General features: G+C 43.9%; 1 protein-coding gene across 2 annotated transcripts in view; it reads left to right on the forward strand.

Moving 5' to 3' along the window:
- Positions 1-24622, forward strand: part of CWF19L1 (CWF19 like cell cycle control factor 1) — a 63595-nt gene extending 38973 nt beyond the window's left edge. The window contains exons 10-14 of one of the 2 annotated variants that reach the window (XM_067537717.1): positions 14849-14928; positions 16223-16432; positions 18616-18735; positions 22927-23024; positions 24308-24622. In XM_067537717.1, coding sequence (XP_067393818.1) covers positions 14849-14928; positions 16223-16432; positions 18616-18735; positions 22927-23024; positions 24308-24452 — 653 coding nt within the window. In that variant the 3' untranslated portion in view covers positions 24453-24622. Of the gene's footprint in view, positions 1-14848; positions 14929-16222; positions 16433-18615; positions 18896-22926; positions 23025-24307 lie in introns of those variants that run through there. The other variant, XR_010917952.1, reaches the window with a different exon arrangement.
- Positions 24623-24844: the final 222 nt, after the last annotated feature.

The raw sequence follows: 24844 nt of genomic DNA on the forward strand, positions 1-24844 counted from the left end.
CTCACTTAAAGTTCATCTAGTGGCTATAATGGCCTTCCACCATCCAGTGGACGGATACTTAGTGTTCGCCCACCCAGCAATGCGCAGATTTGTTAAAGGCATGGGAAATCTTTTCCTGTACGTTAGACCACCCATTCCAGCCTGAGACCTCAGTCTAGTTCTAAGAACCATGGCCAGACCATCCTTTGAGCCTATGGCTACTTGCTCCATATTACACTTATCTATGAAGATGGCATTCCTGGTGGCCATTACTTCAGCTTGAAGGATAGGGGAGAGAGCGGCTTTCATGGTGCACCCACCATTCACGATCTTCTTTAAGGACAAGGTCACCTTGAGGCCACACCCCAACCTCCCTAATGTGACCTCGTCCTTCCATATGAAGCAGCTAATTCCCTCCCTGTATTTTTTCTAAAAAACACCTTTTGATAATAGGGAGGCAACATTATATATGCTGGATGTTAGGAGGGTGCTAGCATTCTATTTACACAGGACTAAGACTTTAGGAAGTCTCCAAAGCTCTTCGTGTCATTCGCAGAAAGATCCAAAGGCTTCACAATGTCAACTCAGAGATTCTCTAAACGTGTTTCCAGTTGCGTTAACTACTGTTACCATGTTCGGAACCTACTATCCTGTCAGGAATTTGCACACACTCCATGATCCATTTCCCTACCTCAGTCGTGTTTGTTAAAGATGTCCCCGTCTCTGAAATTTGCGGGGCAGCAATCTGGGCCTCTGCTTATACTTTTGTGGAACACTAAGCGATTACCCGAGACTCAGACTCTAATGCCATCTTTGGCTACACTATTATCTTCAATAACAGACTCCATTCTGAAGCTCCACTACTCCATGGGGGATGCTACTGTGGAGTCACCTAAAGTGGAGCACCCATAGGGACACTACTTAAAGAAGAAGAGGAAGTTACTCACTTTGTGCAGTAACAATGGTTCTTTTAGATGTATGTCCCTATGGCTGCTCCACAACCCGCCCTGTTCCCTCTGCTTCAGAGTTCCTGTCAAGGGACTCTCGGTAGAGAAGGTTTGCCCGCACAGCACTAGAGAGACTCGAGGCAGACCACAAGGGAGGGTGGGCACATGTGCGTGTTGAATGGACACTGCTACCTAAAATTGCCGATTAGAGGCTCAGGGATGCAAATACACGTACAGTGGAGCACCCACAAGGACACACATCTTAAAGAACCATCATTACTGCACAAGGTGAGTAACTTCCTCTTTTTAGTCATGTTGTGGTAACATCTGAATGCCCCCGTCGAGAACAGAACCCCTCTGTGCTTAGCAGTGTACAAACACAAAGGAAGAATGGTCCCTTGCTCCCAAGGAGCTTACAGTCTACATGAATAGGACAGTCAAAGGTATAACATACTAAGCAATTTGTCGTCATTGATGGGAAACTGTTAGCGCCACTTAAAAAAATAATGATGAAGGTTGGTGTGGTGTGAGGAGAAATGCCTTACATGTGGACTCTGTAGCATTAATCTCCACTTCTTCGAGTTACTGCATATGGGGACCCCACTTGTTCATGGTGCCCATATGCCCTAGCACAGGAGATCTGAACATTTTCACTAGCACTGTACAGCAGGGGTTGTGGATGTGCCCTACATGCCTTATCACCTCTTTCCCCTCTTCCCCCCTGCCCCCGCCCCCAGGAGCATAAAGGGTAAAGTGACTCCAGGCACCACTCATTTCCTTCAAACGGCCTTTAGGTAGTGATTCAGAACAGCATAGTGTCCCTGTGTACTGTTCTTGCTACCTAGTATACAGCTTGGTAGTTAGTAGTTTGTTTATCGTTAGTTATTAGTTACTTGTTACTGTTTCATTTAGTTTGTTAGCAATAAGTCAGCCAAAAAAAAGGGGGTGGGGGAGATCTTCTTATGGCACGACTTACATCACAAGGTTTGAAGTCATGCCCCCCTGCTGTGGGTAGGTTATTGATCTAACTGACACCCATGACAGATGCCTTTACTGTTTGGGTGAGGAACATACACTGGATAAATGTGCCATTTGCAAGTCCTGTAAGAAGCATATACAAAAGGAGAGGCAGTTCATCTCTCCAATTCTCCTGTCTCCAGAGATATGACACCAAACACAGGAGCAAGTAAGCAGCTGAGGCAGACTCAGGAAAATCCATCAGAGCAGTCAGGGACCCCTACTGTCCCAGGACTGAGTAGCCGTGAATTCAAGTCCGCTCCCATGCACTGAGATCTCTTTCTGGTGCTGAGTGCAAAGAGGAGCTCTTCAAAGGAGCTGTTACTGCCAGTGTCAGATGTGAGCAGCTGCCACTGCCGGTGGGGGAAGGAACGGGACTGGAATCCTCTGTACTGCACTGCAGCAGGGAGCTATTGCAGAAGACTTCCATGTCAGAAGAAGAATTGAAGGGAAGAGGAGTTCAAAAGGGCATCTGACTTTCCTCTCTTTGGCACCGACTGCATCAGCACTGCTCCTCTTGACATCTGAGTGCTCAGGACAGTTCTTTGCAGGGCCGCCTTTGCTGGCACCAAAAACTTCAGTAAAGTCCCACTCTTCACCAGTGATTTCAGCTGCTGAGGGATCTTCAGTGTATGAAGAGGCACCTGCAACATCCTCAATCTAGATGTCTTATACAAATAATTTTGTGGTTCCAAATAATTCTTTTGTATCCTCAGCAGACCCTAGGTCACTCAAGAAACCAAGTCACCAGTCCTGGATGTTTCCCTGATTCAAGTGCCAGAAAGGAAGCCATATAGATGGAGGAAAAACAATTAGAAGGATCTTCCTACCAGATTTGAGGACACTCATTCTCATCATGCCCTTTGGTTTTCTCTGAATTGGCCAAATGTCCCACAACCTTGGCCACATTAGCCTGCATGGCCCCGATAGCCGCGATTTCTCCCACAAGATATGAGATCGATTTGTGAATCATGGGCTGCAGACTCGTATGGTTCTGATCACTTTCCTTGTTAAGTTCAAGGTGAAGAACTTTAAGTGAAGGTGAAATATCTGCCCATCAGAAAAATCCTTCTGATTCTTTACCTGGGTCGTTGTCTTATCTGATGAAACCATTGAATATGCCACATCACCTGCAGCTGATGATTTTAAAACTTTTCAAGAATTATTGAAGCGTATGGCACAGATACTGGAAGTTCTTTTAGATATAGCTTAGGAAAAAACATAAATTATTTGATATTCTACAGCCAGCATATCCCAAAATAGGGTTGCACTGCCTGTTAATGAAGGGATATTGCATTCAGCAAAAGATCTCTAGGCTACCCTGCCTCCATTTCAGCTACTTCAAAATGTGCTGATCTTAGATATCAGGTGCCATCTGATTTGAGTGTTTTTATATCCATCCAGCGTCATCATCATTAGTTGTTGTTGCAGGCAATGAGAGATCAAAACACTCTGGGAAATCTTCTCCTAAGGAGAGAGAACCCAAAAGATTGGATTTTCTCAAAAGAAAATATATTCTTCAGCATCTTTATAGGTCAGGATAGCAAATTATCAAGCTATGCCATCTAAATGATTATTTGCAGTGGGATAGACTGACAGATTTTAAGAACAAGTTGCCTTCAAGAGCATAGAGACAAATTTGATGTTATTTGTAGATTCATAGATTCCAAGGTCAGAAGGAAACATTGCGATCATATAGTCTGACCTTTTGTATAACACAGGTCAGAAAACTTCTCAGTATAATTCTCCTTATTTTCTCATACAGAAAAAAAAATTGGCTGGTGTCTGATTTTAGATCTCGGAAATGGCAGCAAATTCATTTTATGTGCCCAAAGTTCCCATAGTAATTCTCACTTAAATAATTCCTGCACTAGTTCATTACCCTTTGTGACCTGTCCGTGTCCAGGGTAGCCAACTGATAATGCCAAGGTCAGGGCAGGCTGTAAAAGGAGAGCGATTCTTCCAGCACTGGTGGGTGGCACTGAAGCCAAACTTCCCAACCAGCCACAAACTGCACTTCTGAATCCCCACAGAAGCCAGTACACAAATACACACAGCCCCCTTTACTGCATTTCAGCTTCAGGCTCCCAAATCAGCACCAGGTCCAGTAAACAGACCAGTTACTTAAACTTTATGCTCTTTACTAAAAAGGTTCCCTCTTACCCCAAGGGGTCAGCCACAGTGCCAGTTCAGTATAAGTTTGGATCTTACCTAAAATACCACGCTGCCAGCCAATCCTTTAGTAACTAAAACTAAAGGTTTATTGTAAAAAGAAAGGAATAAACCATGAGAGAAATGTTAAGATTAGAGCAATCACAGATATACAAATGATTAAAAATCCATATACATCAGGTTTCTGGAAGAAATGTGGAGTTGCAGGCTTGTATATTCCCTCTGGTTCACATCCAGTACCTGGATGGGTCTAGGTCCTTCGGTTCAGCTGCAAGATGAATGGATCCAGAGGTAGATGTGTGTCTGCAGCTGGACAGGAGCATAGACAAAATGGATCCTGTGGTTTGATCTTATAAACCCCCTCCCCCAGCCATGCAGCCTGTGGGCAGTCACAAGAACCAAACTGGAGTCCAGAGTCACATGGGCCAATCCTGGTGACTCTTCAGGTGTGCCTGGGGTCCAGAGTCACATGGGTCGATCCTGATAACTCTTCAGGTGTGCTTGGGCCCCTCCCATTTGTGAGTGTCTTGATGGGCCATTAAGCAGGCTATTGTCTTACTGCCTCTGTCTGGGGTGTGTCCCAGCCAGCCCAACTTAACATACAGAAATATCAAATATATTCATAACTTTCATTTCACCTATAATACATGAACATGAGTATTATTATCTTACTCAGCACAATATATCCCTCCTAACAGTACCTGACATGATACACCTCACACACATTATCACGACTCTGCCATACTGATGTCACACAATATACTAAATGCTGCCCCCCCTACCCCCCCCCCCTCAAGCCAGCCCGTGTGACACCCTTGACTTACAGGTTGCTTATTTGTGTGCTAGTACATCCTGCTCATAGAAAATACGTACTTTTTATGGTTCTGGTGAGTCATTATAAATTTGTGGCCATTTCCTTTCAGAATGTCAGTAGCCCTCAGGGTGTTCATAAAGCACCTATTAACGGTGGAGCTCATTTACGCAGACAAGGGTTGCACATTTATTCTTAGTCAGACAGCTGACTTGTGTGTGGGAACTCAAGTCATAGCAGCAGCAAGGAAAGTGAATCATTTATTTTCATCCCAGGGTTTGAGGATCAACATAAAGTCAAATCTGAATCCATCCCCATCTATACAATTAATTTGAGCTCTCCTAGATGCAGTAACAGATTTCAAATAATAAATTCAATCTTTCACTTCCCTACTTACCCTCTGACTACAATAAGAATGTGTCTCAAACCTTTAGGCCACATGGCTTCTTGTATGCTTGTAACCCATTTATAGACTCAGATTTTAAGGTCAGAAGGGACCATTATGATCATCTAGTTTGACCTCCTGCACAACGCAGGCCACAGCACTTTACTCACCCACCCACTCCAGTAATAGACCCCTAACCCATGACTGAGTTATTTAAGTCCTCAAATCATGGTTTAAAGACTTCAGGTGTACAGAGAATCCACCAGCAAGTGACTCGTGCCATGTGCTACAGAGGAAGACGAAAAACCTCCCAGAGCTTCTGCCAGTCTGCCCTAAGAGAAAATTCCTTCCCAACCCCAAATATGGCAATCAGTATATGGGTCAAAAGATCAGTTAATTGCCAAATTAGGCTGTCCCATCACACCATCCCCTCCATAAACTTACCAAGCTCAGTCTTGAAGCCAGCTAAGTTCTTTGCTTTCACTGCTCCCCTTGGAAGGCTGTTCCAGAACGTCACTCCTCTGATGGTTAGATTATATCTGAGAGCATTTCAAGTATGGATCAAGTCAGTTTACAAACCAGTTCTCCACGATACGTCATTACAGGTACTGATTCTAGATCAGATTCTAACCTTGATGGAATGGTGGATAACAGAGGGAAATATTTGTGTGGGAATTCTGTTTGCTTCTCCAGTCATACCCAAAATTCTGATAACATGCATCCAAGATAGACTGGAGTGCACATATAGATCACTTTCAGACTCATGGCCTCTGGTCATGTCGAGAATCCACAATCCACATAAATGTACTTGAACTAAGAGTGGTGAGATTAGCTTGCAAAACCTTTCTGCCTCTCATGAAGTACTCTTCAGAGCAAGTTCTCACAGACTATTCCACAGCCACGTATTATAAACAGATAGGGAAGTAGAAGATAATCTCATCTTTGTTAAAAAGCTATAAAATTTTTGGAATGGTGTATTCAGAATCACATCAATCTGTCAGCTCTTCACCTCCTGGGAGAGAGAAATGGATTTCTGGATGTATCAAATCTGTTATGAGCGAAATCAGGTTCAGCCTCCTCCAAGAGTGATAGCACATTCCACAAGAGTACTATCTACTTCTGTAGCCTTACTGAAGAACGTATCAGTAGCAGATATTTGTAGAGCAGCAACTTGGTCCTCTGTTCATACTTTTTCTAACCATTATGCCTTGGTGCCTGCTGCAAGATCTGATGGTGCCATAGGCAATGCAGTTCTCTCCTCTGTATTGGACTCTGTTCCAAACCTTCTGTTTCCTTAGGGGTGTACTGCCTGTGGAGCACCCTCAGAGACACTGCTTGAAGGAGAGGTTCCTCACCTTGTGCAGTAAATGGAGCTATTCGAGATGTGTCTCCCTTCCTCCCTTCCCTTCTGCTTTGGACTCTTCTTGGTGATGGGACTTTGTGGTGGAGAAGGAACTGAGGGCGGTTTGCCTGCACAGCCCCATATTGCCTTGGTATGGGCATAAGGATGTGTGAGGTGCATGTGCAGGCTGAACAGGCACTGCTCCTAGAACTCTCTGATCAAAGGCACAGGACTCAGGCACACCTGAAGTGGATGCTTCTCAAATAACTGCAGTTTCTGCACAAGGCCAGTAGCTTCTGCCTACTGAACATCAGTTTGTTGCAGACACAGTTTACCTGATCTTGAAATTACTAAGTTAATATTCATTTCCAAAGGCAAATAAATAAACTCAGTAGTACAGAAATCAATTGCACACTGTCTAGGCTTTTGAAACTGAAATTTTGAATTGTTGAGCGAGAACAATTCAGTTCATATGCCAACTCTGTTCCATCTCTACCAAATAAACAAATACAGACCGAAGTTTTTGGCAAAAGCTGAAATAAGAATCTTGAAACAAATTGCACCTAAGCTTTTAGGGAGAATCATAACAGCATTGCAAAAATAAATGCAGCAATATCTTTCTAAACTTTGACTGGAGACACAGAAATTCTTCTGTACTAGGCGTAAGGATTTTTGGAATTCTCCAACAGGTGTTTTAAGTAGAAAAGCCTGTAAACAAGCATGAATGTTACTTCAGATACCTTAAAATAGAGCAGGAGGGAGAGTGTCTTAGACCTTGAACTACACAGTTTCAGACCTTGCTGTACTGAATCTTATCCCTCTGTGGTAAACATTTTAGACTTATCTTTCTTATTTGAAGAATTGTTCCCCTTAGAGAAAATAACAAAAGGAGGAAAAAAAAGGGGGGGAGCCCTAAAAATGTAGGCCACATCTACAGTACGAGCGAGGGGTGTGATTCCCTTGCTCGTGTATACATACTTGAACTAGCTCTCATTAAGCTAGTATGAGTATAAATAGCTGCACAGCTGTGGTAGCATGTGTAATGGTAGTGGACTCATGGTTTAGCCATGCAGAGTATGTACCCTCCGTTTCAGGCAGGTTTGTATTCGACACAGCTTAGCGGTGCTCTGGTACCTCTACCTGTGCTATTGTGGTCATGCTGCTATTGACACTTGCAGAAGCTTAATGACTGCTAGCATAAGGGTATGTACACAAGCAGAGGAATCACCCCTAGCTCATAGTGTAGACATAGTCAGCAAAGACACCATAAGTTTCCTTTCTTTCTTAGTTTTCCCACAGCAAGGAAATGAGTGGTATTTTAAATAACATGATGACGTTCAACAAGGACAAGTGCAGAGTCGTGCACTTAAGACGGAAGAATCCCATGCACAGCTACAGACGGGACCAACTGGCTAGGCAGCAGTTCTGCAGAAAAGGATCTGAGGGTTACAGTGGACAAGAAGCTGGATATGAGTCAATAGTGTGCCCTGGTTGCCAAGAAGGTTAATGGTATATTAGGCTGCATTAGTAGGAGCATTGCCAGCAGCTAGCAACTTGCTTCTGAGCTTAAAAGCAGCCCTACTGGCTCTCTTTAGACAGTCAGTCCTACCGCAGTCAAGCAGAGCTCATTAATCAGGCTGGAGGCTGGATTGGCTACTCTTCAGCTCAGTTGAAGGTGCTCAGTTCAGACGGACACCCACCTACTGTGATTTACAAAAGCACCTAAGCAGGTTAGATGCCTACTACAGATGTAAAAGGTTAACTGTTTAAACAGTAATCAGCTGTTTTAAACAGCTAATTACCATTTAAACTGGGGGGGGAGGGGAGCAGCAGCTGGGCTGGCTCCCTGCCAGTGAGAGCAGCTGGGCAGCTCTTGCTGGAGGAGAAGGGCAGAGCCCAGCACGTGGGGGCGGTTACTACCCTCTTCCCCCCCACGTGCTGGGCTCTGCCCATCCCCGCCAGCAAGAGCTGTCCAGATGTGGCTATCGTCCCCAGCGTTTAACCGTTTAAATGTTCTATTTTTAGAACGTTTAAGCAGATTTTTAATTAAACTTATTTTTACATCCCTACTGTCTACATCCTGTTGAAATTCAGTTGGCATTAGGCACTTAGCTACTTCTGAGAGGCACCACTATCTCCATATTTAGGCACATAAATACCTCTGTAAATCTGCCTCTTAGTCCTCTGCTGTCTTACCAAAACTCTTAGCTGCTGTGCTCAGTAATAAAAGTCAAATTATTTCCTCCCTAACACCCGTGTAGCCTCATTGCCATAGCAGTGTCTGCACAAGTGTAACTGACTGGAGCTGAGTAAACTGTTCTGATGAAGGAATAGATTCCAGCCCCTTTTTCTTAGTTCTGTTGGCTTTGCAATGCTAAAAGAAGGGGAAAATAATTACCTTGCTAGTAAAGTCAGTACATGTGACCTGAATAAATGCAAGGAGCAGATCTCTTCTCAGACAGTCACTTTCCAGAGCAGAGCTGTGCTTTAAGGCAGTTCACTCAGGAATCCTCTTGAAGGCACGTTCCCAAAGCACATCTACTCCTGATGATCTGATTGCTCTGTGTTAGCAAGGAAGAGTTTGAATTACAGCACTGCTATAACCTCACCTCGTTTTAAGTTTACAAAAAGCTGGGGAGTTTGTTCTGCTATGGTATAACTTTGTGTAACCCCAGAACCTTTCTTTGTGATGGTGTGAGTGTGGAATGAGCATGAGAGAGAAGCCTCTTCCCCTGTTTGATCAGAACTCAAATCAAAATGGCATATGTTTGACTATGCAAGACTTTAGGGGGAGTACCAAGTTGGTTCTGATAGAATTAGTTTAGATTAGAGATGTGCACAGGCTGCAGAATTTGCATCTGGATCCTGGTTTTGGACACTGGAAATAGGCCAGAACCAGAGTTCTTCTGCAACCTTACCCTGCTTATCAGAGCTGTGTCCCCTTGACCTCTTCAGGACAGCTTAGCCTTTTAAAGGCATCCTTTAAAAATTTCAAGTGACAGCCTGGTGAGGAAAACAGAAAGCATTAACTCTAGCAAGTCAAGTATAAAAGCACTGGAATGGGTTACCTAGGGATGTGGTGGAATCTCCATCCTTACAGGTTTTTAAGGCCCAGCTTGACAAAGCCCTGGCTGGGATGATTTAGTCAGGGTTGGTCCTGCTTTGAGCAGAGGGTTGGACTAAATGACTTCCTGAGGTCCATTCCAATCCTAATTTTTATGATTCTAAGAGTCTGTACTGGGACCTGTGCTGGTCAACATATTCATCTGGAAAAGGAGGTGAACAGTGAGGTGGCAAAATTTGCAAATGATACTCAGGATAGTTAAGTCAAAAGCTGAGTGCAAAGAATTACAAAGCGATCTCACAAAACTGTATCACTGGTCAATAAAATGGCAGATGAAATTCAGTGTTGATAAATGCAAAGTAAATCACACTGGAAAAAATAATTCCTATTTTCCATACTAAAATTATAAATCAGTCTCAGTCAGCTGTTACCATTCAAGAAAGAGGTCATGGCATCATCGTGGGTAGTGGATCTGAAAACATTCACTCAATGTGCAGCAGCAGTCAAAAAGTTAACAGTGTTAAGAACCATTAGGAAAGGGATAGATAATAAAACAGAAAATATTATAATGCTGCTATATAAATCCATGATTCACCCCCACCTTGAATACTGCGTGCAATTCTGGTCACCCCCTCTCAAAAATATATATTAGAATTGGAGAAGGTACAGAGAAGGGCACATAAATGATTAGTGGTAAGGAACAGCTTTCATACAATGAGAGATTTTAAAAAAACAACTGTTCAATTTAGAAGAGAGGTGACTAAGGGAGAATATGATAGAGAGCTATAAAATCCTCAATGGTGTGGAGAAAGTGAATAGGGAAGTGTTATTTATCTCTTCACATAACACAAGAACTAGGGGTAACCTATGAAATTAATAGGCAGCAGGTTTAAAACAAACAAAAAAGGAAGTACGTCTTCACACAATGTGCAGTCAGCCTGCGGAACTCCTTGCCATGGGATGTTGTGAAAGCCAAAAGTATAACTGAGTTCAAAAAAGAATTAGGCATGTTCATTGAGCATAGGTCCATCAATGGCTATTAGCCAAGATGGTCAGGGATGCAACTCATGTTCTGAGTGACCTTAAACCAGTGATCTTCACTATTTCTCAATCAAGGGCCACTTTGGCAAAAAACCTTCAATGTGGGAGCCACATCAATTAACACAGTGCTTGCTATTCCTTAACGATGTAGTGTTACAGAACGACTCATGTAACTAAAACAAAGTCTGCTTGTACTGCTTGTAAAATGATACCCCTTTTATAAAAAAAACCCAGGAAAATATATGGAATTAAAAAGACACCTATGCAAGTAAACTTTTTAAGAGCAGAATAAAGCAAAACTTTAAAAACTGGATGAGCGAAAGTGTACCTGTTGCTCCTTGACTTCGTTCATGCAATATTTGTAGTCTTTCATCACAATCCTTGTAAGGCAGTCCAAATGTTCGTTGGTCAATTTGTTCCTCTGTTTTCTATTCACAATATTCATTGTTGAACATGTAGATTTGCTGGTATGTGTACTGACAAAAAATGACAGCATTTTTTGCACACAATGTTTCAGATATGGGTATTGTGCATCAGGGACCATGTTCCAGAAATGATGAGCACCAGTCTGAAGTTCAGACTTCATGATGTCATTTGTCTGAAGTTCTACAATTTCACTCTACAGTTTAGCACGGTCAGAACAAATGTCTGTGATTATTGGTGACAGAGATGACACTGATATGTGGAAGGGGTTCTCAATTAAATTAAAAAACTCCTTCTACTCCATTACATCTTTGAATCTAGACTCGAATTCCACCTTCAATTCTTTCAACACTTGTACAAATTAATTGTAATTGAAATGTTTCAGAAGCCTGGGATTTTCTGAGGTGACCGCTCTGAGTTTTGGAAAGTGAATAAACTGCGTGTTGGGAATGAATAATGTTGTAATCCTGTTTTGAAAAGTGGTTACGACACACAGCATGTTACTGGGAAGTTTCTGTTTCCCTTGCAACTGGAGATTTAGCACATTCAAGTGTCAAGTGATGTCAGTCAAAAATGCCAGCTTAATTATCCACTCTGGATTTTCCAAGTCCTTCTCCTTCTTCCCCTGGCTTTCAAGGAATTCATGAATCTGAGGAAGGAGACCCAAAAATCTTTCAAGGAACCTGCCACGAGATAACCATCTCACTTCATTGTGCATCACTACGTCACCATACTCTGTCTCGTACTCTTCTAGTAATGCTCAAAACTGCTGGTGATTCCGTGCTCTTGAAAGTATAACATTGACCCACCGTTACAACCAACTGCATGACACTTTGCATTTCACTATTTTTTAGTTTACCAACAATTGCTTCTTGGTGTATAGTGCAATGAAACACTGTGAATTTGGGTATTTTCCTCTCGTTTCCTCATCAGGCCAATTAATCCATTCTCCTTCTCTCGCATATTTGGTGCACCATCTGTGTACACAGATGTTAGCTTTGTCCAGTCCAAGTTATTCTCAGCAAAAAAATCAAGTAGGGCAGTCAAAATGATTTGCCCTTTTGTTTGACCTTTCAAAGGCATTAAACACAGCAGTTCTTCCCGAAATAATTCTTTGGGGAAACGAACCCAGACACACACTTGTGAGACGTCACATATATCTGTACTTTCATCCACCGCTATAAGTAAAACACGGTGCTGCCAAAATATCTGCAGTTAACTGTTGTCAGATTTCTTTTCCGATTTCTTCCACCCTTCTCATTATGGTTGTGTTAGACAATTGGAACTCTCTTATTTGCTTTAGGATTGCATTTTTTTTATTGAAATCAGCATACAGGATTTCCGCAGAAGCCAGAAAACATTCTTTAACAATCTCTGCATCAGTAAATGCCTTTTTATGTCTTGCTAAAATCCATGCAATTTCGAAAGCTGCCTCTGTCAAACTCTGCAACAGTATTAATTTTTGCTGGCCTTTTAGTGAAGCAGCAAGTTGTTCGATTTTTCTCTTCGGTAACTTTTTCTTAGGTTACTTCCAGATGGGTAATTTTCACTGAAATTTGCATGTGCCATTGTGTAATGGCATTTTAAATTGCTGCGCTTAAAAGCAGAACACGTCTGCTGACAAATTAAACAATCAGGCTTCATAGATGTTTCATTAAGCACAAAGAAAAACTCATCAGTTTTCTTGAAACTTTCGGTTTTCATCTTCCAAAGCATGTACCTTTCTCTTTTATTTTTGTCTTGTGGCTTGCTTATCACCTAATCGTGGCTGCTACTTTCTCCAGCTGCCTTGTTTTCTGTAGTTGTTGTAGATCTGCTTTTGGTCATTTCATTAAGATCCACAGTTATGTTCTTATCTGCTATTTCTCCTGTTTCACTTTCCGATTTTTTCTTCAACGGAATTAAGAATCTATCCATTCTTTCCAGTAAATAATATACGACACGAACGGTTGAACACTGAGTTCTTTGTTGGTTACTACGGTAATATTACGGTTATTATACAGCTGACACACTTAGATGTACTTTTTGGCACACATAGTATGATATGGTCAATGTGATGTGTAAAGAAGGCAGACTTTGATAGACTCGGTACATGATAAAAATAAAATAAATTCATGGGCGGCTGGTGCCTCCTGCCTTTGGGCAGACTGGGCTGGGCCCCCTCCCTCTCCTGCCCCTCCCTGAGGCCCTGCATATGTGCCACCCCAACCCCCACTTGGCCCCCTCTCCCGAGCTCCTCCCCCCCACCTTTTCCCCATTCCCTTCTCATTGTCCGCTCTCCATGTGGGCAGCGCAGCCCACCCTGCCAGGGAGAGAGGGAAGAGCCGCCCCCTCTGGACTCCCAGGACCATGTGAGGCGGTGAGTGAATCATTCACTCTTGGGTCAGCACCGTGCGGGGCAGGGGAGCCGAGGCCAACACTGAGTTACCGCTGGGAACAGCGGCCACAGGCAGAACCAAACCTAGGTTACAGCGAATACAGGCAACTGCCCGGGGCTCCACACGCCGGCTGGGCCCCCCCCCACCCCCCCCCCAGGGCGCTGCCGCTGCTGCTGCTGACGGGGAAGGGAGTGGGGGAGAGCAGGAAGGGCCCGCAGACCCCCCCCCCCCCCCCACAGGGCTCTGCTGCCAAAGGAGGGAAAGGGCCCGCAGACACCTCCCCCACCGTGGGGCACTGCCACCACTGCCGCTGATGCGGGGGAGTGTCGGAGAGCAGGAAGGGCCTGCACAGTGTCATTTGCCCAGGCCCTGCACCTCCCTAGAGACAGCTCTGGCCACAGAGGTGGGAGGAATGCCGAGGAAAGTGCTCATCTCTGCCTCCAGATGACTTGGGGAGCAGCAGGGCTGCAGCCTCCAACCCCCTGCAGAGGAGGGGCTCCCCATGTGGGCAGCGCAGCCCACCCTGCTGGGGAGAGGGGAAGAGCTGCCCCCTCTGCTCTCTGTGGTGCAGCCTTGTTGCTCCCCCAAGTCACCAGGAGGCAAAGAGGCGCTGGCTGGCACTGAGCTCTTCCTTCAGCACCTTTCCCGCTGCTGTGACCGCTGCTCCCAGCAGTAACTCAGCTGCTGGCCTTAGCTCCCCTGCCCTGCACGGTGATCTGCCCGGTGTCACTCCCCGCCTCGCAGGGTCCTCGGAGTGCGGAGGGGGCGGCTCTTTCCCCTCTCCCTGGCAGGGTTGGCTGCGCTGCCCACGTGAAGAGCCCCTCCTCACCCCTCAGCTTCGTCCCCTTTTCCAGGTGTGTGGGGGAGTCAATTAGTCGGGGATCCGCAATTAGGGTCCATGGGAGCCGCCACTGGCTTGCGGGCCGTGCAATGAAGAACACTGCCTTAAACCTTCAACTGCCAGAAGCTGGGACTGGACAACTGGACGGATCACTTGAAATTGCCTTGTTTTGTTCATTTCATCTGAAGCTGCTGATTGCCGCCACTGTTACAAAATAGGGTATTGGGCTAGATGGACCATTGGTCTTACCCAGTATGGCTGTTCTTAAGTTCTTAAAGGGACAGGGCACTGGAAAATCTAGCCCTGGCCTTCCAACCAGTTCTTACACCAAAAATAAGTACATTTACATTAACATGCATATGGTAACCTTTGAGAGCTTAACTATGATTCTGCTGTCGCTATGAACAGAATGTTTATGCTAACGCGGGTTTTTTTTCTCCCAATAAAGCCCAGCCAACTGGCCCCTGCTGGTTCTGTCTTGCCAGCCCTGAAGTTGAGAAACATTTGGTTGTTAGTATCGGTACACATGTGAGTACTTCTTGGCACATTCTTCTCACAGAAAAGTGTAGTGTCGTACTGATGCTTGTGATTTCAAGTCACTTTTTAACATTTGGTTTTAAACTGCTGGCCTTGGCTCCCCTGCCCCATACGGTGACCTAAACTATCCTAAACTATGCAGAAAAGGGTTGGCTGGCAGCTACATATCACAGAAACTTCTGGTTATCTTCTTACAAACCTCAAAGGAAACCTGACACTGTCCAGTTTCATCACTGTTCAGCAAAGAGTCACTACAGCCCATTTTGACTATGTATCAACACAAACGATGTCCTGATTGTGTAGTCTGAGCATGTAATGCTGTGATTCCAACTTAAATCATGTCCTTAAGTGATGACCCGTTCAGTATGCTCAGACAGTTAACCCACACACCTATGTCTCTTTGTCTGCACTGAGAGCAAACTTAATCTGTTCCCTCCCCCCTTCCCACTGGGCAGCAGAGCAAAGTATGGGGAAAACTGAGGCACACCTATGAGTCACAAAAATATTACAGAAAATTCACAGTTTGTCACAGGCTACATTGACAAACATTTTCTAATGCAGACCTGATCGAAGACTGTCTGTCCTGAGCTAGGAGCCTACTTCTCTGTAGAACCGGCTCTCAGCAAAATTCCAACTGAATTACTTGAGAATCAAATGCGTTTCTTAAAGGTTAAACCTTCTAGTTTATAGTCTGTGATGATCTTTTTCTGTGGATAACTTTCTAGATAGAGATCCTTATATCTTGTGTAAGAACACCTGAGCTCTGATTCAGTTGACCTCCTGTGGGTTAAACAGTGTTAATAGCTAGCTATTCCACTTTTACTAAAAGTGCTGCTGCTGTGGAGTATAATCCAAATTTTGAGCTGAATATGAACTATTATAGGATCAAATTAATTATTGTTTATTTTAAATCCAACCATAAATTCCCATAAATTATTTCAGGCTTCACCCTATCCAAAGATCCCATTTATTGCCACCCTGACTGAAACCCATCTCAGCTGCCTCCTTGCTGGTGGCAGTTTGCCCTGCATCCAAATTCATTTTTTTCAGTTCTTTACTCTTTTCTAAGTCAGTGTTAATTGACAGCCTGCTACAAAATCTCCTCTGAAGTAGGGCGTGGGGGGTTTTGTGGCTTTTATCTTTTGAATCTTACAACTGATCCAGGTTAACCATGGGGGGCACTCTGAATTATCTTGTATTCAGGAGAGAATTATCATGGCAAGGTCTGAATAAGTTTGCTATGAATAGCTGCTTATGTATTTTCTGATCTCTTGTTCTGTTCTAGTGCTATCTTGCCCTTGCCAAGGGTGGCTTATCAACTGATCATGTCCTGATTTTGCCCATTGGGCATTACCAGTCAGTGGTTGAACTTTCTTCAGAGGTAATGGAAGAAGTAGACAAGTACAAATCTGCCCTGAAGAAGTTTTTCAGAAGCAAAGGAAAAAGATATGTGTTGTTTGAACGGAATTACAGGAGTCAGCACCTACAGTTGCAGGTAGAGTTATAGCACAGCATTGGAAGAACACAACCTAAGCTGCTTTGAAGGGGAATAACTCACATTTAAACCTAAGTACAGGTAAACTCCCCCTCTCTGTTTGTCCTCGGAATCCGAAATTGTAAATAAAATCCAGTGGCCGGCAGACGGGAAGCAGGACAAAGATAAAACCCCTGTGACCACTTAAATGACCACTTGAACATATTTAATTTTTCCTGCTACAGCAAGTGCAGAGAGCTGAGTTTAGTGAAGGCCAGTGTCAGTAGACTGGAACATTTATTATCTTCAATTGATAAAGACCAGAAGGGCTTCTTCATATACGCCAGCAGGCTTTCCTGCTTTGGTTTTAGCAGCTCTCATTGCCATGTGTACTGGGTTACTGTTTGGGATAATGAGCTAGGCAGAAAAGCTTAAAAGTACGTGCTGTAACATGTACAAATCTTTGGCCAGTGTCTCAAAACTATGATGCTCAGTGACCAGTATTTGCTGCATTGATTATGGAAGGGGTCATTGGATGGTTTTCAACCTGACAGATCTGTGACAGTTTCAGAGTGGCCTCAAGTTACCACAAAGTGTATAGGAGGACAGTCATCAAAACTTTTCTAGAACTTTTAGTTTTCAGTTATTCTTCCAGCTCCTCCAAGACAGACCTGCCTCATATGTTTAGTCAATACAGACAAATGGTCATGTGTCTCACATGATGACAAGCAGTACTGCGAGGGTGTGCAAACCATGCCTGGCCAGGGCAAGTCATGCCTGACCTACCTGATTGCCTTCTATGCTGAGATGATTGACTCTGTGGATGTGGGGAAAGCGGTGGACATGACATACCTTGACTTTAGCAAAGCTTATGATACGGTCTCCCATAGTATTCTTACCAGCAAGTTAAAGAAGTATGGGTTGGATGAATGGACTATAAGGTGGATAGAGAGCTGGCTAGATCATCGGGTTCAACGGGTAATGATCAATGACTCGATGTCTAGGTAGCAGCCAGAATTAAGTGGAGTGCCCAGGGGTCGGTCCTGGGACCAGTTTTATTCAACATCTTCATTAATGATCTGGAGTATGCAGTGGATTACACCCTCAGCAAGTTTGGAGATGAGACTAAGCTGGGGGGAATGATGGATACGCTAGAGGGCAGGGATAGGATCCAGAGTGACCTAGACAAATTGGAGGACTGGACAAAAAGAAATCTGATGAGATTCAACAAGAACAAATGCAGAGGATGCACAGACTGGGGACTGACTGGCCAAGCAGCAGGTCTGCAGAAAAGGACCTGGGGTGACAGTGGACAAGAAGCTGGATATGAGTCAACAGTGTGCCCTGGTTGTCAAGAAGGTTAATGGCATATTGGGCTGCATTAGTGGGAGCATTACCAGCATATGGAGGGAAGTGATTATTCCCCTCTATTTGGCACTGGTGAGGCCACATTTGGAGTATTGTGTCCAGTTTCAGGACCCCCACTACAGGAAGGATGTGGACAAATTGGAGAGAGTCTAGTGGAGGGCAACGAAAATGATTAGGGGGCTGGAGCACATAACTTATGAGGAGAGGCTGAGGGAATTGGGCTTGTTTAGTCTGCAGAAGAAAAGAGTAAGGGGAGATTTGATAGTGGCCTTCAACTACCTGAAGGGAGTAAGGAGCTAGGCTGTTCTCAGTGGTGGCAGATGACAGAACAAGGAGCAATAATCTCAAATTGCAGTGGGGGAGGTCTATGTTGGATATTAGGAAAAGGTATTTCAATAGGAGGGTGGTGAAACACTGGAATGGGTTACCTAGGGAGGTGGTGGAATCTCCATCCTTATCGGTTTTTAAGATGCAGCTTGACAAAGCCCTGGCTGGGATGATTTAGCTGAGGTTGGTTCTGCTTTGAGCAGGGGGTTGGACTAGATACCTCCTGAGGTCCCTTCCAACCTAATCTTCTATGATTCTATGAAACCCCAGCCCCAAATGGATTCTAAGGCACTGTAGCCCCTTGCTGCACTAATGTAATCTTGAAATGATGAAGGCCTACATGACAGAAGCCACGCAAATTGGGGTTTGACATGTATGTATAGAAGCCAGCTGCCTGTCTTGCTGTGTACGTGCAGAAAATGGAGGTGTGCTTTCAAAGTATTCCAGGATTTATTGCCTTATCAAAGTGAATATTATTGTTTGTGTCTTGTTGTGTCCACCATCTCCAGGTGATTCCTGTACCACTTAACTGCTGTGCTACTGAAGACATTAAAGAGTCCTTTATTATACAAGCACAAGAACAACAGATTGAATTACTGGAAATCCCAGAGCACTCGGATATCAAGCAAGTATGAAACAGGACTGTCACCTCTCATTTACTAACCTTAATACTTTCTGGTTTGGCATTTCATCCAACAGGAGCCTTACACGACCAGGTGAAGGAGTAGAGAGTTGTTGTGATACATTGTGGGCCTGATTTTCAGAGGTGCTGAGTACTTACCTCTTGAGGTGAAGACATTGTGAGCTGCAGGTGCTCTGCATCTTTAACATTAACCCTGTATCAATCATTTCTGTAGGTTGACGGTCTGGGGTAGCCTTTAATTAAACATTGCGAAATTACCTCTTGTTCCTGTTATTAGAATAAAACCCCTGAGGTTCCCATAGGTAGGTGCAGTTTTTTCACCAGTTTTCTGCAGGATTGAATTTATAAAATCCCCTCTGCGTTTTGTAGATTAGTCATCTCTCTACGGAGTGGATGTGAAAACAGCTCTGAAGCCTGAGGGAGCCAGAAATGTCTGAGGTGAGGGAAGATAAGAAAGATGTCTCTCGCTGGTGTGCCAGTCATGTGCACATAGCTGGCCAGATTCACTGCTGGCAAGAGCAGATGCAGCTCCATTTGCTTCAGTGAAATAGTAGCAGTTTATTCCAGGTGGCTGGCTCTTGGTGCACTTGCTGGGTGGAGTTTAGAAAACTCTTTTCCTTCTTGCTGTAGCTTGCTGTGTCCCTTGGGCCCATTACTCCTTGGAAACCACATCTGCAGCAGAAGTAGAAACAAGCCAAAAATTAGGTCCCAACTTTTTCTTTTAACTCTGGCACACTGTGGTTCACTTCATGCAAGCTGCCTGCTCAACTCTACACAGAAAGAAGCCTGACTTCAAGCAAAGCTGAAGCTTTACTCAGCCTGGCTCAGAGAAAGCTCCTGTCAGGAAGTCGGAAGAAAACTGCTTAAGTTTGTAAAACAGCTAGATGCTATGAATAAAACCAACTCCCTTTCCACAAGGAGTATTACCAGCTCCGGCTAGCTTCTGGGCAATGACACAGATGTGTTTGTATTACTATTTCAGGGAATGCAAAGATTTAATAATACCCTGTCTGCATTAGGTAGTGTAAGGGGTTGATTATCAGCAGGTTGGGCTCTGGAAATGAATTATTATTCTAGTTTTATTTCGATATATAAACAGAAATATGCTTTATGCTAGTCTGTAGGAGCCTTGACAAATTAAAACTATACTAAAGTTAGAGGAAAAACAGCTGTAGCCAAACCAGCTGCCCTGTTGTGCACAAAACCAGAGATCAGCATGAGATGAACTTCCCCTATCTTTAGTTCTGCAGAATCCCAAATGTTAGAAATAATCAAACAGGTTGTCCCTGGGGCGGATTGGGGAGACGGAACCCTTTATTGCCTGCTCATTCCACCTCGACACCGCGTGTGAGCAACAAGGGGGTTACTTTACAATCCTTTTATCCATTACAGTCTGTAAATATATACATTTCCAGCAACTCCCCATAGACCCTTATTTGGTTACATTGACACCTATAAAATGAATGTTAACAACTACATGATGAATACAATTATACCCGCCCCTGTTTGTTGTTTACAGGTTTATTGCACAGAGTGCAGGCACAGCACCTTGAAACTTACTAACATTCTTTAAAGCATACAATATGCAAGGGAGGGAAAGAAGATAATGCTGGAGTGGAGTGGCGATAGCTAGCCTCAGTCTCATCCCCTGCGCAGATGGCCAGGAAGGGAGGAAAAGAAGAGAGATAACAGACTCTAACTACAATTCATACCAGTTAGCAGAAACAAGATTTGCCCGTGCCTTGACCCTGTTCCCTGTAACTTAGGCCTGACCATTTGTCCAGGTTTTAACTCTTTACTCTCTTACACCAAACACAACAAATGCTTTACAAACCTCCGCGTTTCATCATGCACTAATGGTGAACTTATTGAGGGAGTTTCAGAGCAGAGGGAATGAATTTCTAAATTGAGGCCCCCTGTCTTACCATCTGCATCATCTCTGGTAAACCACAGAGGCTGCACTCTGAGCACTTCCATAGATCTTGTGTCAGTATCTCGCATGGGGAGAGGCATCACCAGCAGGCAAGCCTCAGGCCATTTAGGGCTTCATAAATCAGAATAGGAACCTGAAGCTCCCACAAACTGGGCAGCTGGTGCAGATCACTGAACATTGGTGTTAGAAGCCACTGTCAGGATTTATTCTTCAGCAGCTTTAGTTTCCAAATTGATTTAAGGCACTGTAGCCCCTTGCTGCACTAATGTAATCTTGAAATGATGAAGGCCTGCGTGACAGAAGCCACGCAAATTGAGGTTTGACATATATGTATAGTAAGCCAGCTGCCTGTCTTGCTGTGTGCGTTCAGAAAATGGAGGTGTGCTTGCAAAGTATTTATGTGAATGTACTGAAAAACGGGTCCAATGTGTTGGTAACAGATTTCAGATGGGCACAGTTTTCCCTTCAGTGCTTTATAAATTCATATTCTTCATCATCAAATGCGCCTAGTGTACTGAGAACCATTGTGCCAGTCAGGGTGACCAGGGAAGTTGTCTTCGTATCAGACATTGTACAGTATAGTTCCCAGATCTGGCTCAATCCTGCCAATCTACAAATCTCGGGGCAGCCCCGCAGATGATGCCAGGTAGGGTTAAGGGTGGCCCCCTTTGCATGTGAGTAGAGAATCTGAGAGCACAGTGAGCTGGGTGTTTTTGTCCATCCTAATGACATGGGTGAAGAGCACACAATGTACATTTTGAATGTCGAGAGCAATTGGAGAAAGCCCAAATCGCTGCAAGATTATGGCATTTCACACAAAATCATACCATTTTATGCCCAGGATTTGGTGCTGACCATGCACATGGAATGCCTCTCTCTGCTCCAAGTCTGCTTGTAGGAGACTCCAAGTTTCTGACCCATTTAGCAGTGCAGGCAGGACACCAATTTGATAGATCCTGAACTTTGTCTTAGCGCAGAGATGTTTTTACATCCATAGGCGAGACATGGACTTCATGCAGGAGACAGCGAGACGTATTCTTTGGAGTATGTCTGGTTTGCTGCAAACATTTGAACTCATCATCATTCTCCACAGCGCTCAGCTCCACCTGCATCAGGGGTTCTGGTGACCCAGCTTCAAGGGTCTAGATCTTGGTCTTTTGCCAGGAGATATTAAATCCCATAGTGCGGTGGCGTCTTGGAAACTTGGAAGGGCAGGGCTACAAACCTCTGGTTTCTCCATAAACAAGGCAGTGTCATTGGCATACCCTTTATCGGTGAACACTTCTTGACCAACATTGATTCTGACATCTGGAGCCATCAAGTCCTTGTTTCCAGTCGATAACGACAGAATAGTGCTGGGGTGAGAATACGTCTCTGAAAAGTTGAATGTCGTGAGCCTGCGCTTAGGCCCACAGTGGCCTAAGCAAACTCCATTTTGCCTTGTGTTACTACCTTTACTGCTGCTAGTCAGGCGGTCTTCTAAGGAAAAAGGACACGTTACTATTATAGTATATGCATTCCATCAATCTTGACACACACAATCTACACTTTGTGTCACAAAACAACAGACAGATGTTTAAAGTTAAACCAAATAGCACAGATTGTCAATCAAAAACTTCAGTTAAGTCTCTTCTTGCATGGGCTGCTGGCTGTTGAAGATGGTTGTCCCTCGTGTGTGTTATAGGACTTCAGCTGATTTCCAGCATAGTTGCTAACTCCCCATGTTGGGCCTGAACGATGTTGTGGCATCAGTTAACAAAAGCCAAGAAACTTAGCTCTGCTTCTGCCCTTGAACATGTTTTCTACAATAACAAGTTGAGTTAACCTAGAACTTCATTTGCTGGGTTTTGTTGGTTCATTTCACAATGTCCACCTCACGGAAACTTAACTTCTGTGTCAGTGTCACCTTGCTGTGCACAGTGTGTTCCAGCAATAGAAGACAGGTGACCCCCCCACCCTGGCAAAACTGGGCTGGTTCTCCCTCCTCTCTGCTAGTTGGCAGTTACAACAAAATCACTTCCGTTACAAGCTGTTTCTGGAGTTTTCAGCTCTTTTTTAGAGGGATTTTATATTTGAATGTTTCACAAAGTATGTATTTAAAAATCAGCTACTCTGCTCACTTCCTGCGAATGATCAATAGTCACATTAGTTGTACCTTTTGCATCTGGCTCAGGGAATCCAGGTTTTTCCACTGTGTTAAATGCTGATTAATGTTTCAGCATCACCTTTATTCCCCTCTTCTAGATAGCACAGCCGGGGACACAGTATTTTTACGTTGAACTGGATACTGGAGAGAAGCTTTTTCATCGTATTAAGAAACATTTTCCCTTACAGTTTGGAAGGTTTGTAGGTTTGTTTTTCCTCCTATTTAACTTGATCATGTTTAGCATAATAAAATATATGTTTGATACACCCCACCAAAGACACGGTCCTGCAGCAGTTGAGAGAGGAGCTGGGGCTATTTAGATGGCCTAGAAAGATGAGGAATTACTACCATCTTAAAATGTGTTTATTTATTTATTGAAATAACACTAATCTCTTTAAGAACTTATTTCATCCATAGATCTCAGTCACTTACAAAAGAGGAATAAGTATTTAAAGATGGAGAAACTGAGAGACGGAGTCGTGAAGTCATTTGTGCAAGGCCATGCAGTAGCATGGTGGTAGAAAAAAGAATAGAACTGGACTCTCCTGACTCCCAGTCCTGTGCTTTAACCAGATGACCCTCCATTTTTCTCTTCTCCATTTGAGGAATGAGGCCTGGAGTTTCATACTTCTTTGCAAAGATTCCATGTGCCTCCAGTTAGTTGTGTTACTTCCTACATAGCTAGTGTGTCCAAATTCCTAGCCATCTTCAGATCATAAAACCACAGTACTTAAAATGAAGATATTAATATAGTGATGCAAAATCATGTGTGTATGACATTCCTTATGAAGTAATTCTCTGTGGTTTACTTTTCATTTTCCATAGTAAAATGCCCTTTTAAAACATGAAAGATGGGTGATGCATCTGAGTAGCAGCTTAATGACGTTTTTGGCTAGAAACTCTGTTTATAAGTAGGCTTGGTAGAATTTTTTATAATTATGGCACACATCAAAGTTTATTTTAAACTTTTTAAAAATTGTATCTGTTTAAATTTTTAGTTTCAGGAAATTGTGTTGATGGTTCAGACAGTTGTTTACTGACAGCGGACATAAATTCAAAAAGTACTGCTAAAACACAAATTGTCAATCTCATGTCAAAATATACACAGTAAATATCCTGCAATAAAACTCAGGCAGCATTTTTCTTTCTTTTCTTATCTGTAACTTTTGATGATAACTAATGGAAATATTTTTTTATAGATTTGTGTGTGTTTGGTGAAATTGACATTTACTGATAAAAATCAAATCCTACCAAGCCTATTTCTGAGTGTGACTTAGTAGATCTCCTCCCCTTGAATTCAGTGGGAGTTTTGCTTCTGTATTCAATATGAACAGGGCTTGTGCTTTGACATAACATAGTCTCTGTGATATCAGAATTTAGATGCCAAACCTGTAATCCCATTATTTGAAGTACTCTGTTTGCAATTTAAGATATTCCAGCTATTGACTCGAGTGTTGCTGTGTTTTGATTTGCTGGCAGGGAAGTGTTGGCAAGCGAAGCTATTCTTAATGTTCCAGGGAGAGCGGACTGGCGACAGTGTACGGACAGCCGGGACGAGGCAGAGGCCGCTGCCAAGGCCTTCAGAGAAGACTTCCAGCCCTTTGATTTTTCTGAGATGCAGTAGTGCTGCAGCGGCCAGGCTGATCCTGTGGACCCTTCTTCCTGCCTGTTCAGAGCAACCGGGGCATGCAGCCAAACTTAGTCTGTGCAGAGTTGGCTGGGACCAGAGGAAGGGGTGCTGGCGAGGGCAGGACATGTGCACTTTTTACTGCTGCAATAAACTTTCTACTTTTCTGTGCTGCTGATTTGGTGCTTTTAAAGGGGGGCCTGGTCTGGAGGAGGTGGGGCCCAGTGAGGGGTGAGGCCTGAGCTAAACAAGGGCAGCTCCACCTGGAAGCAGTGAGCATGGCGGGGGCAGGGTGTTGGCTCCAGCACACCCCTGCTCATTGCAGGGAGTGAGAGGGGAGAGCAAGTGATGTGTTTCCCAGTCACCCCCTCCTGAAGTCTGTGGGAAGT

The sequence above is a fragment of the Emydura macquarii genome, unplaced genomic scaffold (assembly GCF_026122565.2).
Source record: "Emydura macquarii macquarii isolate MOO-44397 ecotype Brisbane River unplaced genomic scaffold, CSIRO-AGI_Emac_v2 contig_450, whole genome shotgun sequence".
Taxonomy (NCBI): Eukaryota; Metazoa; Chordata; order Testudines; family Chelidae; genus Emydura; species Emydura macquarii.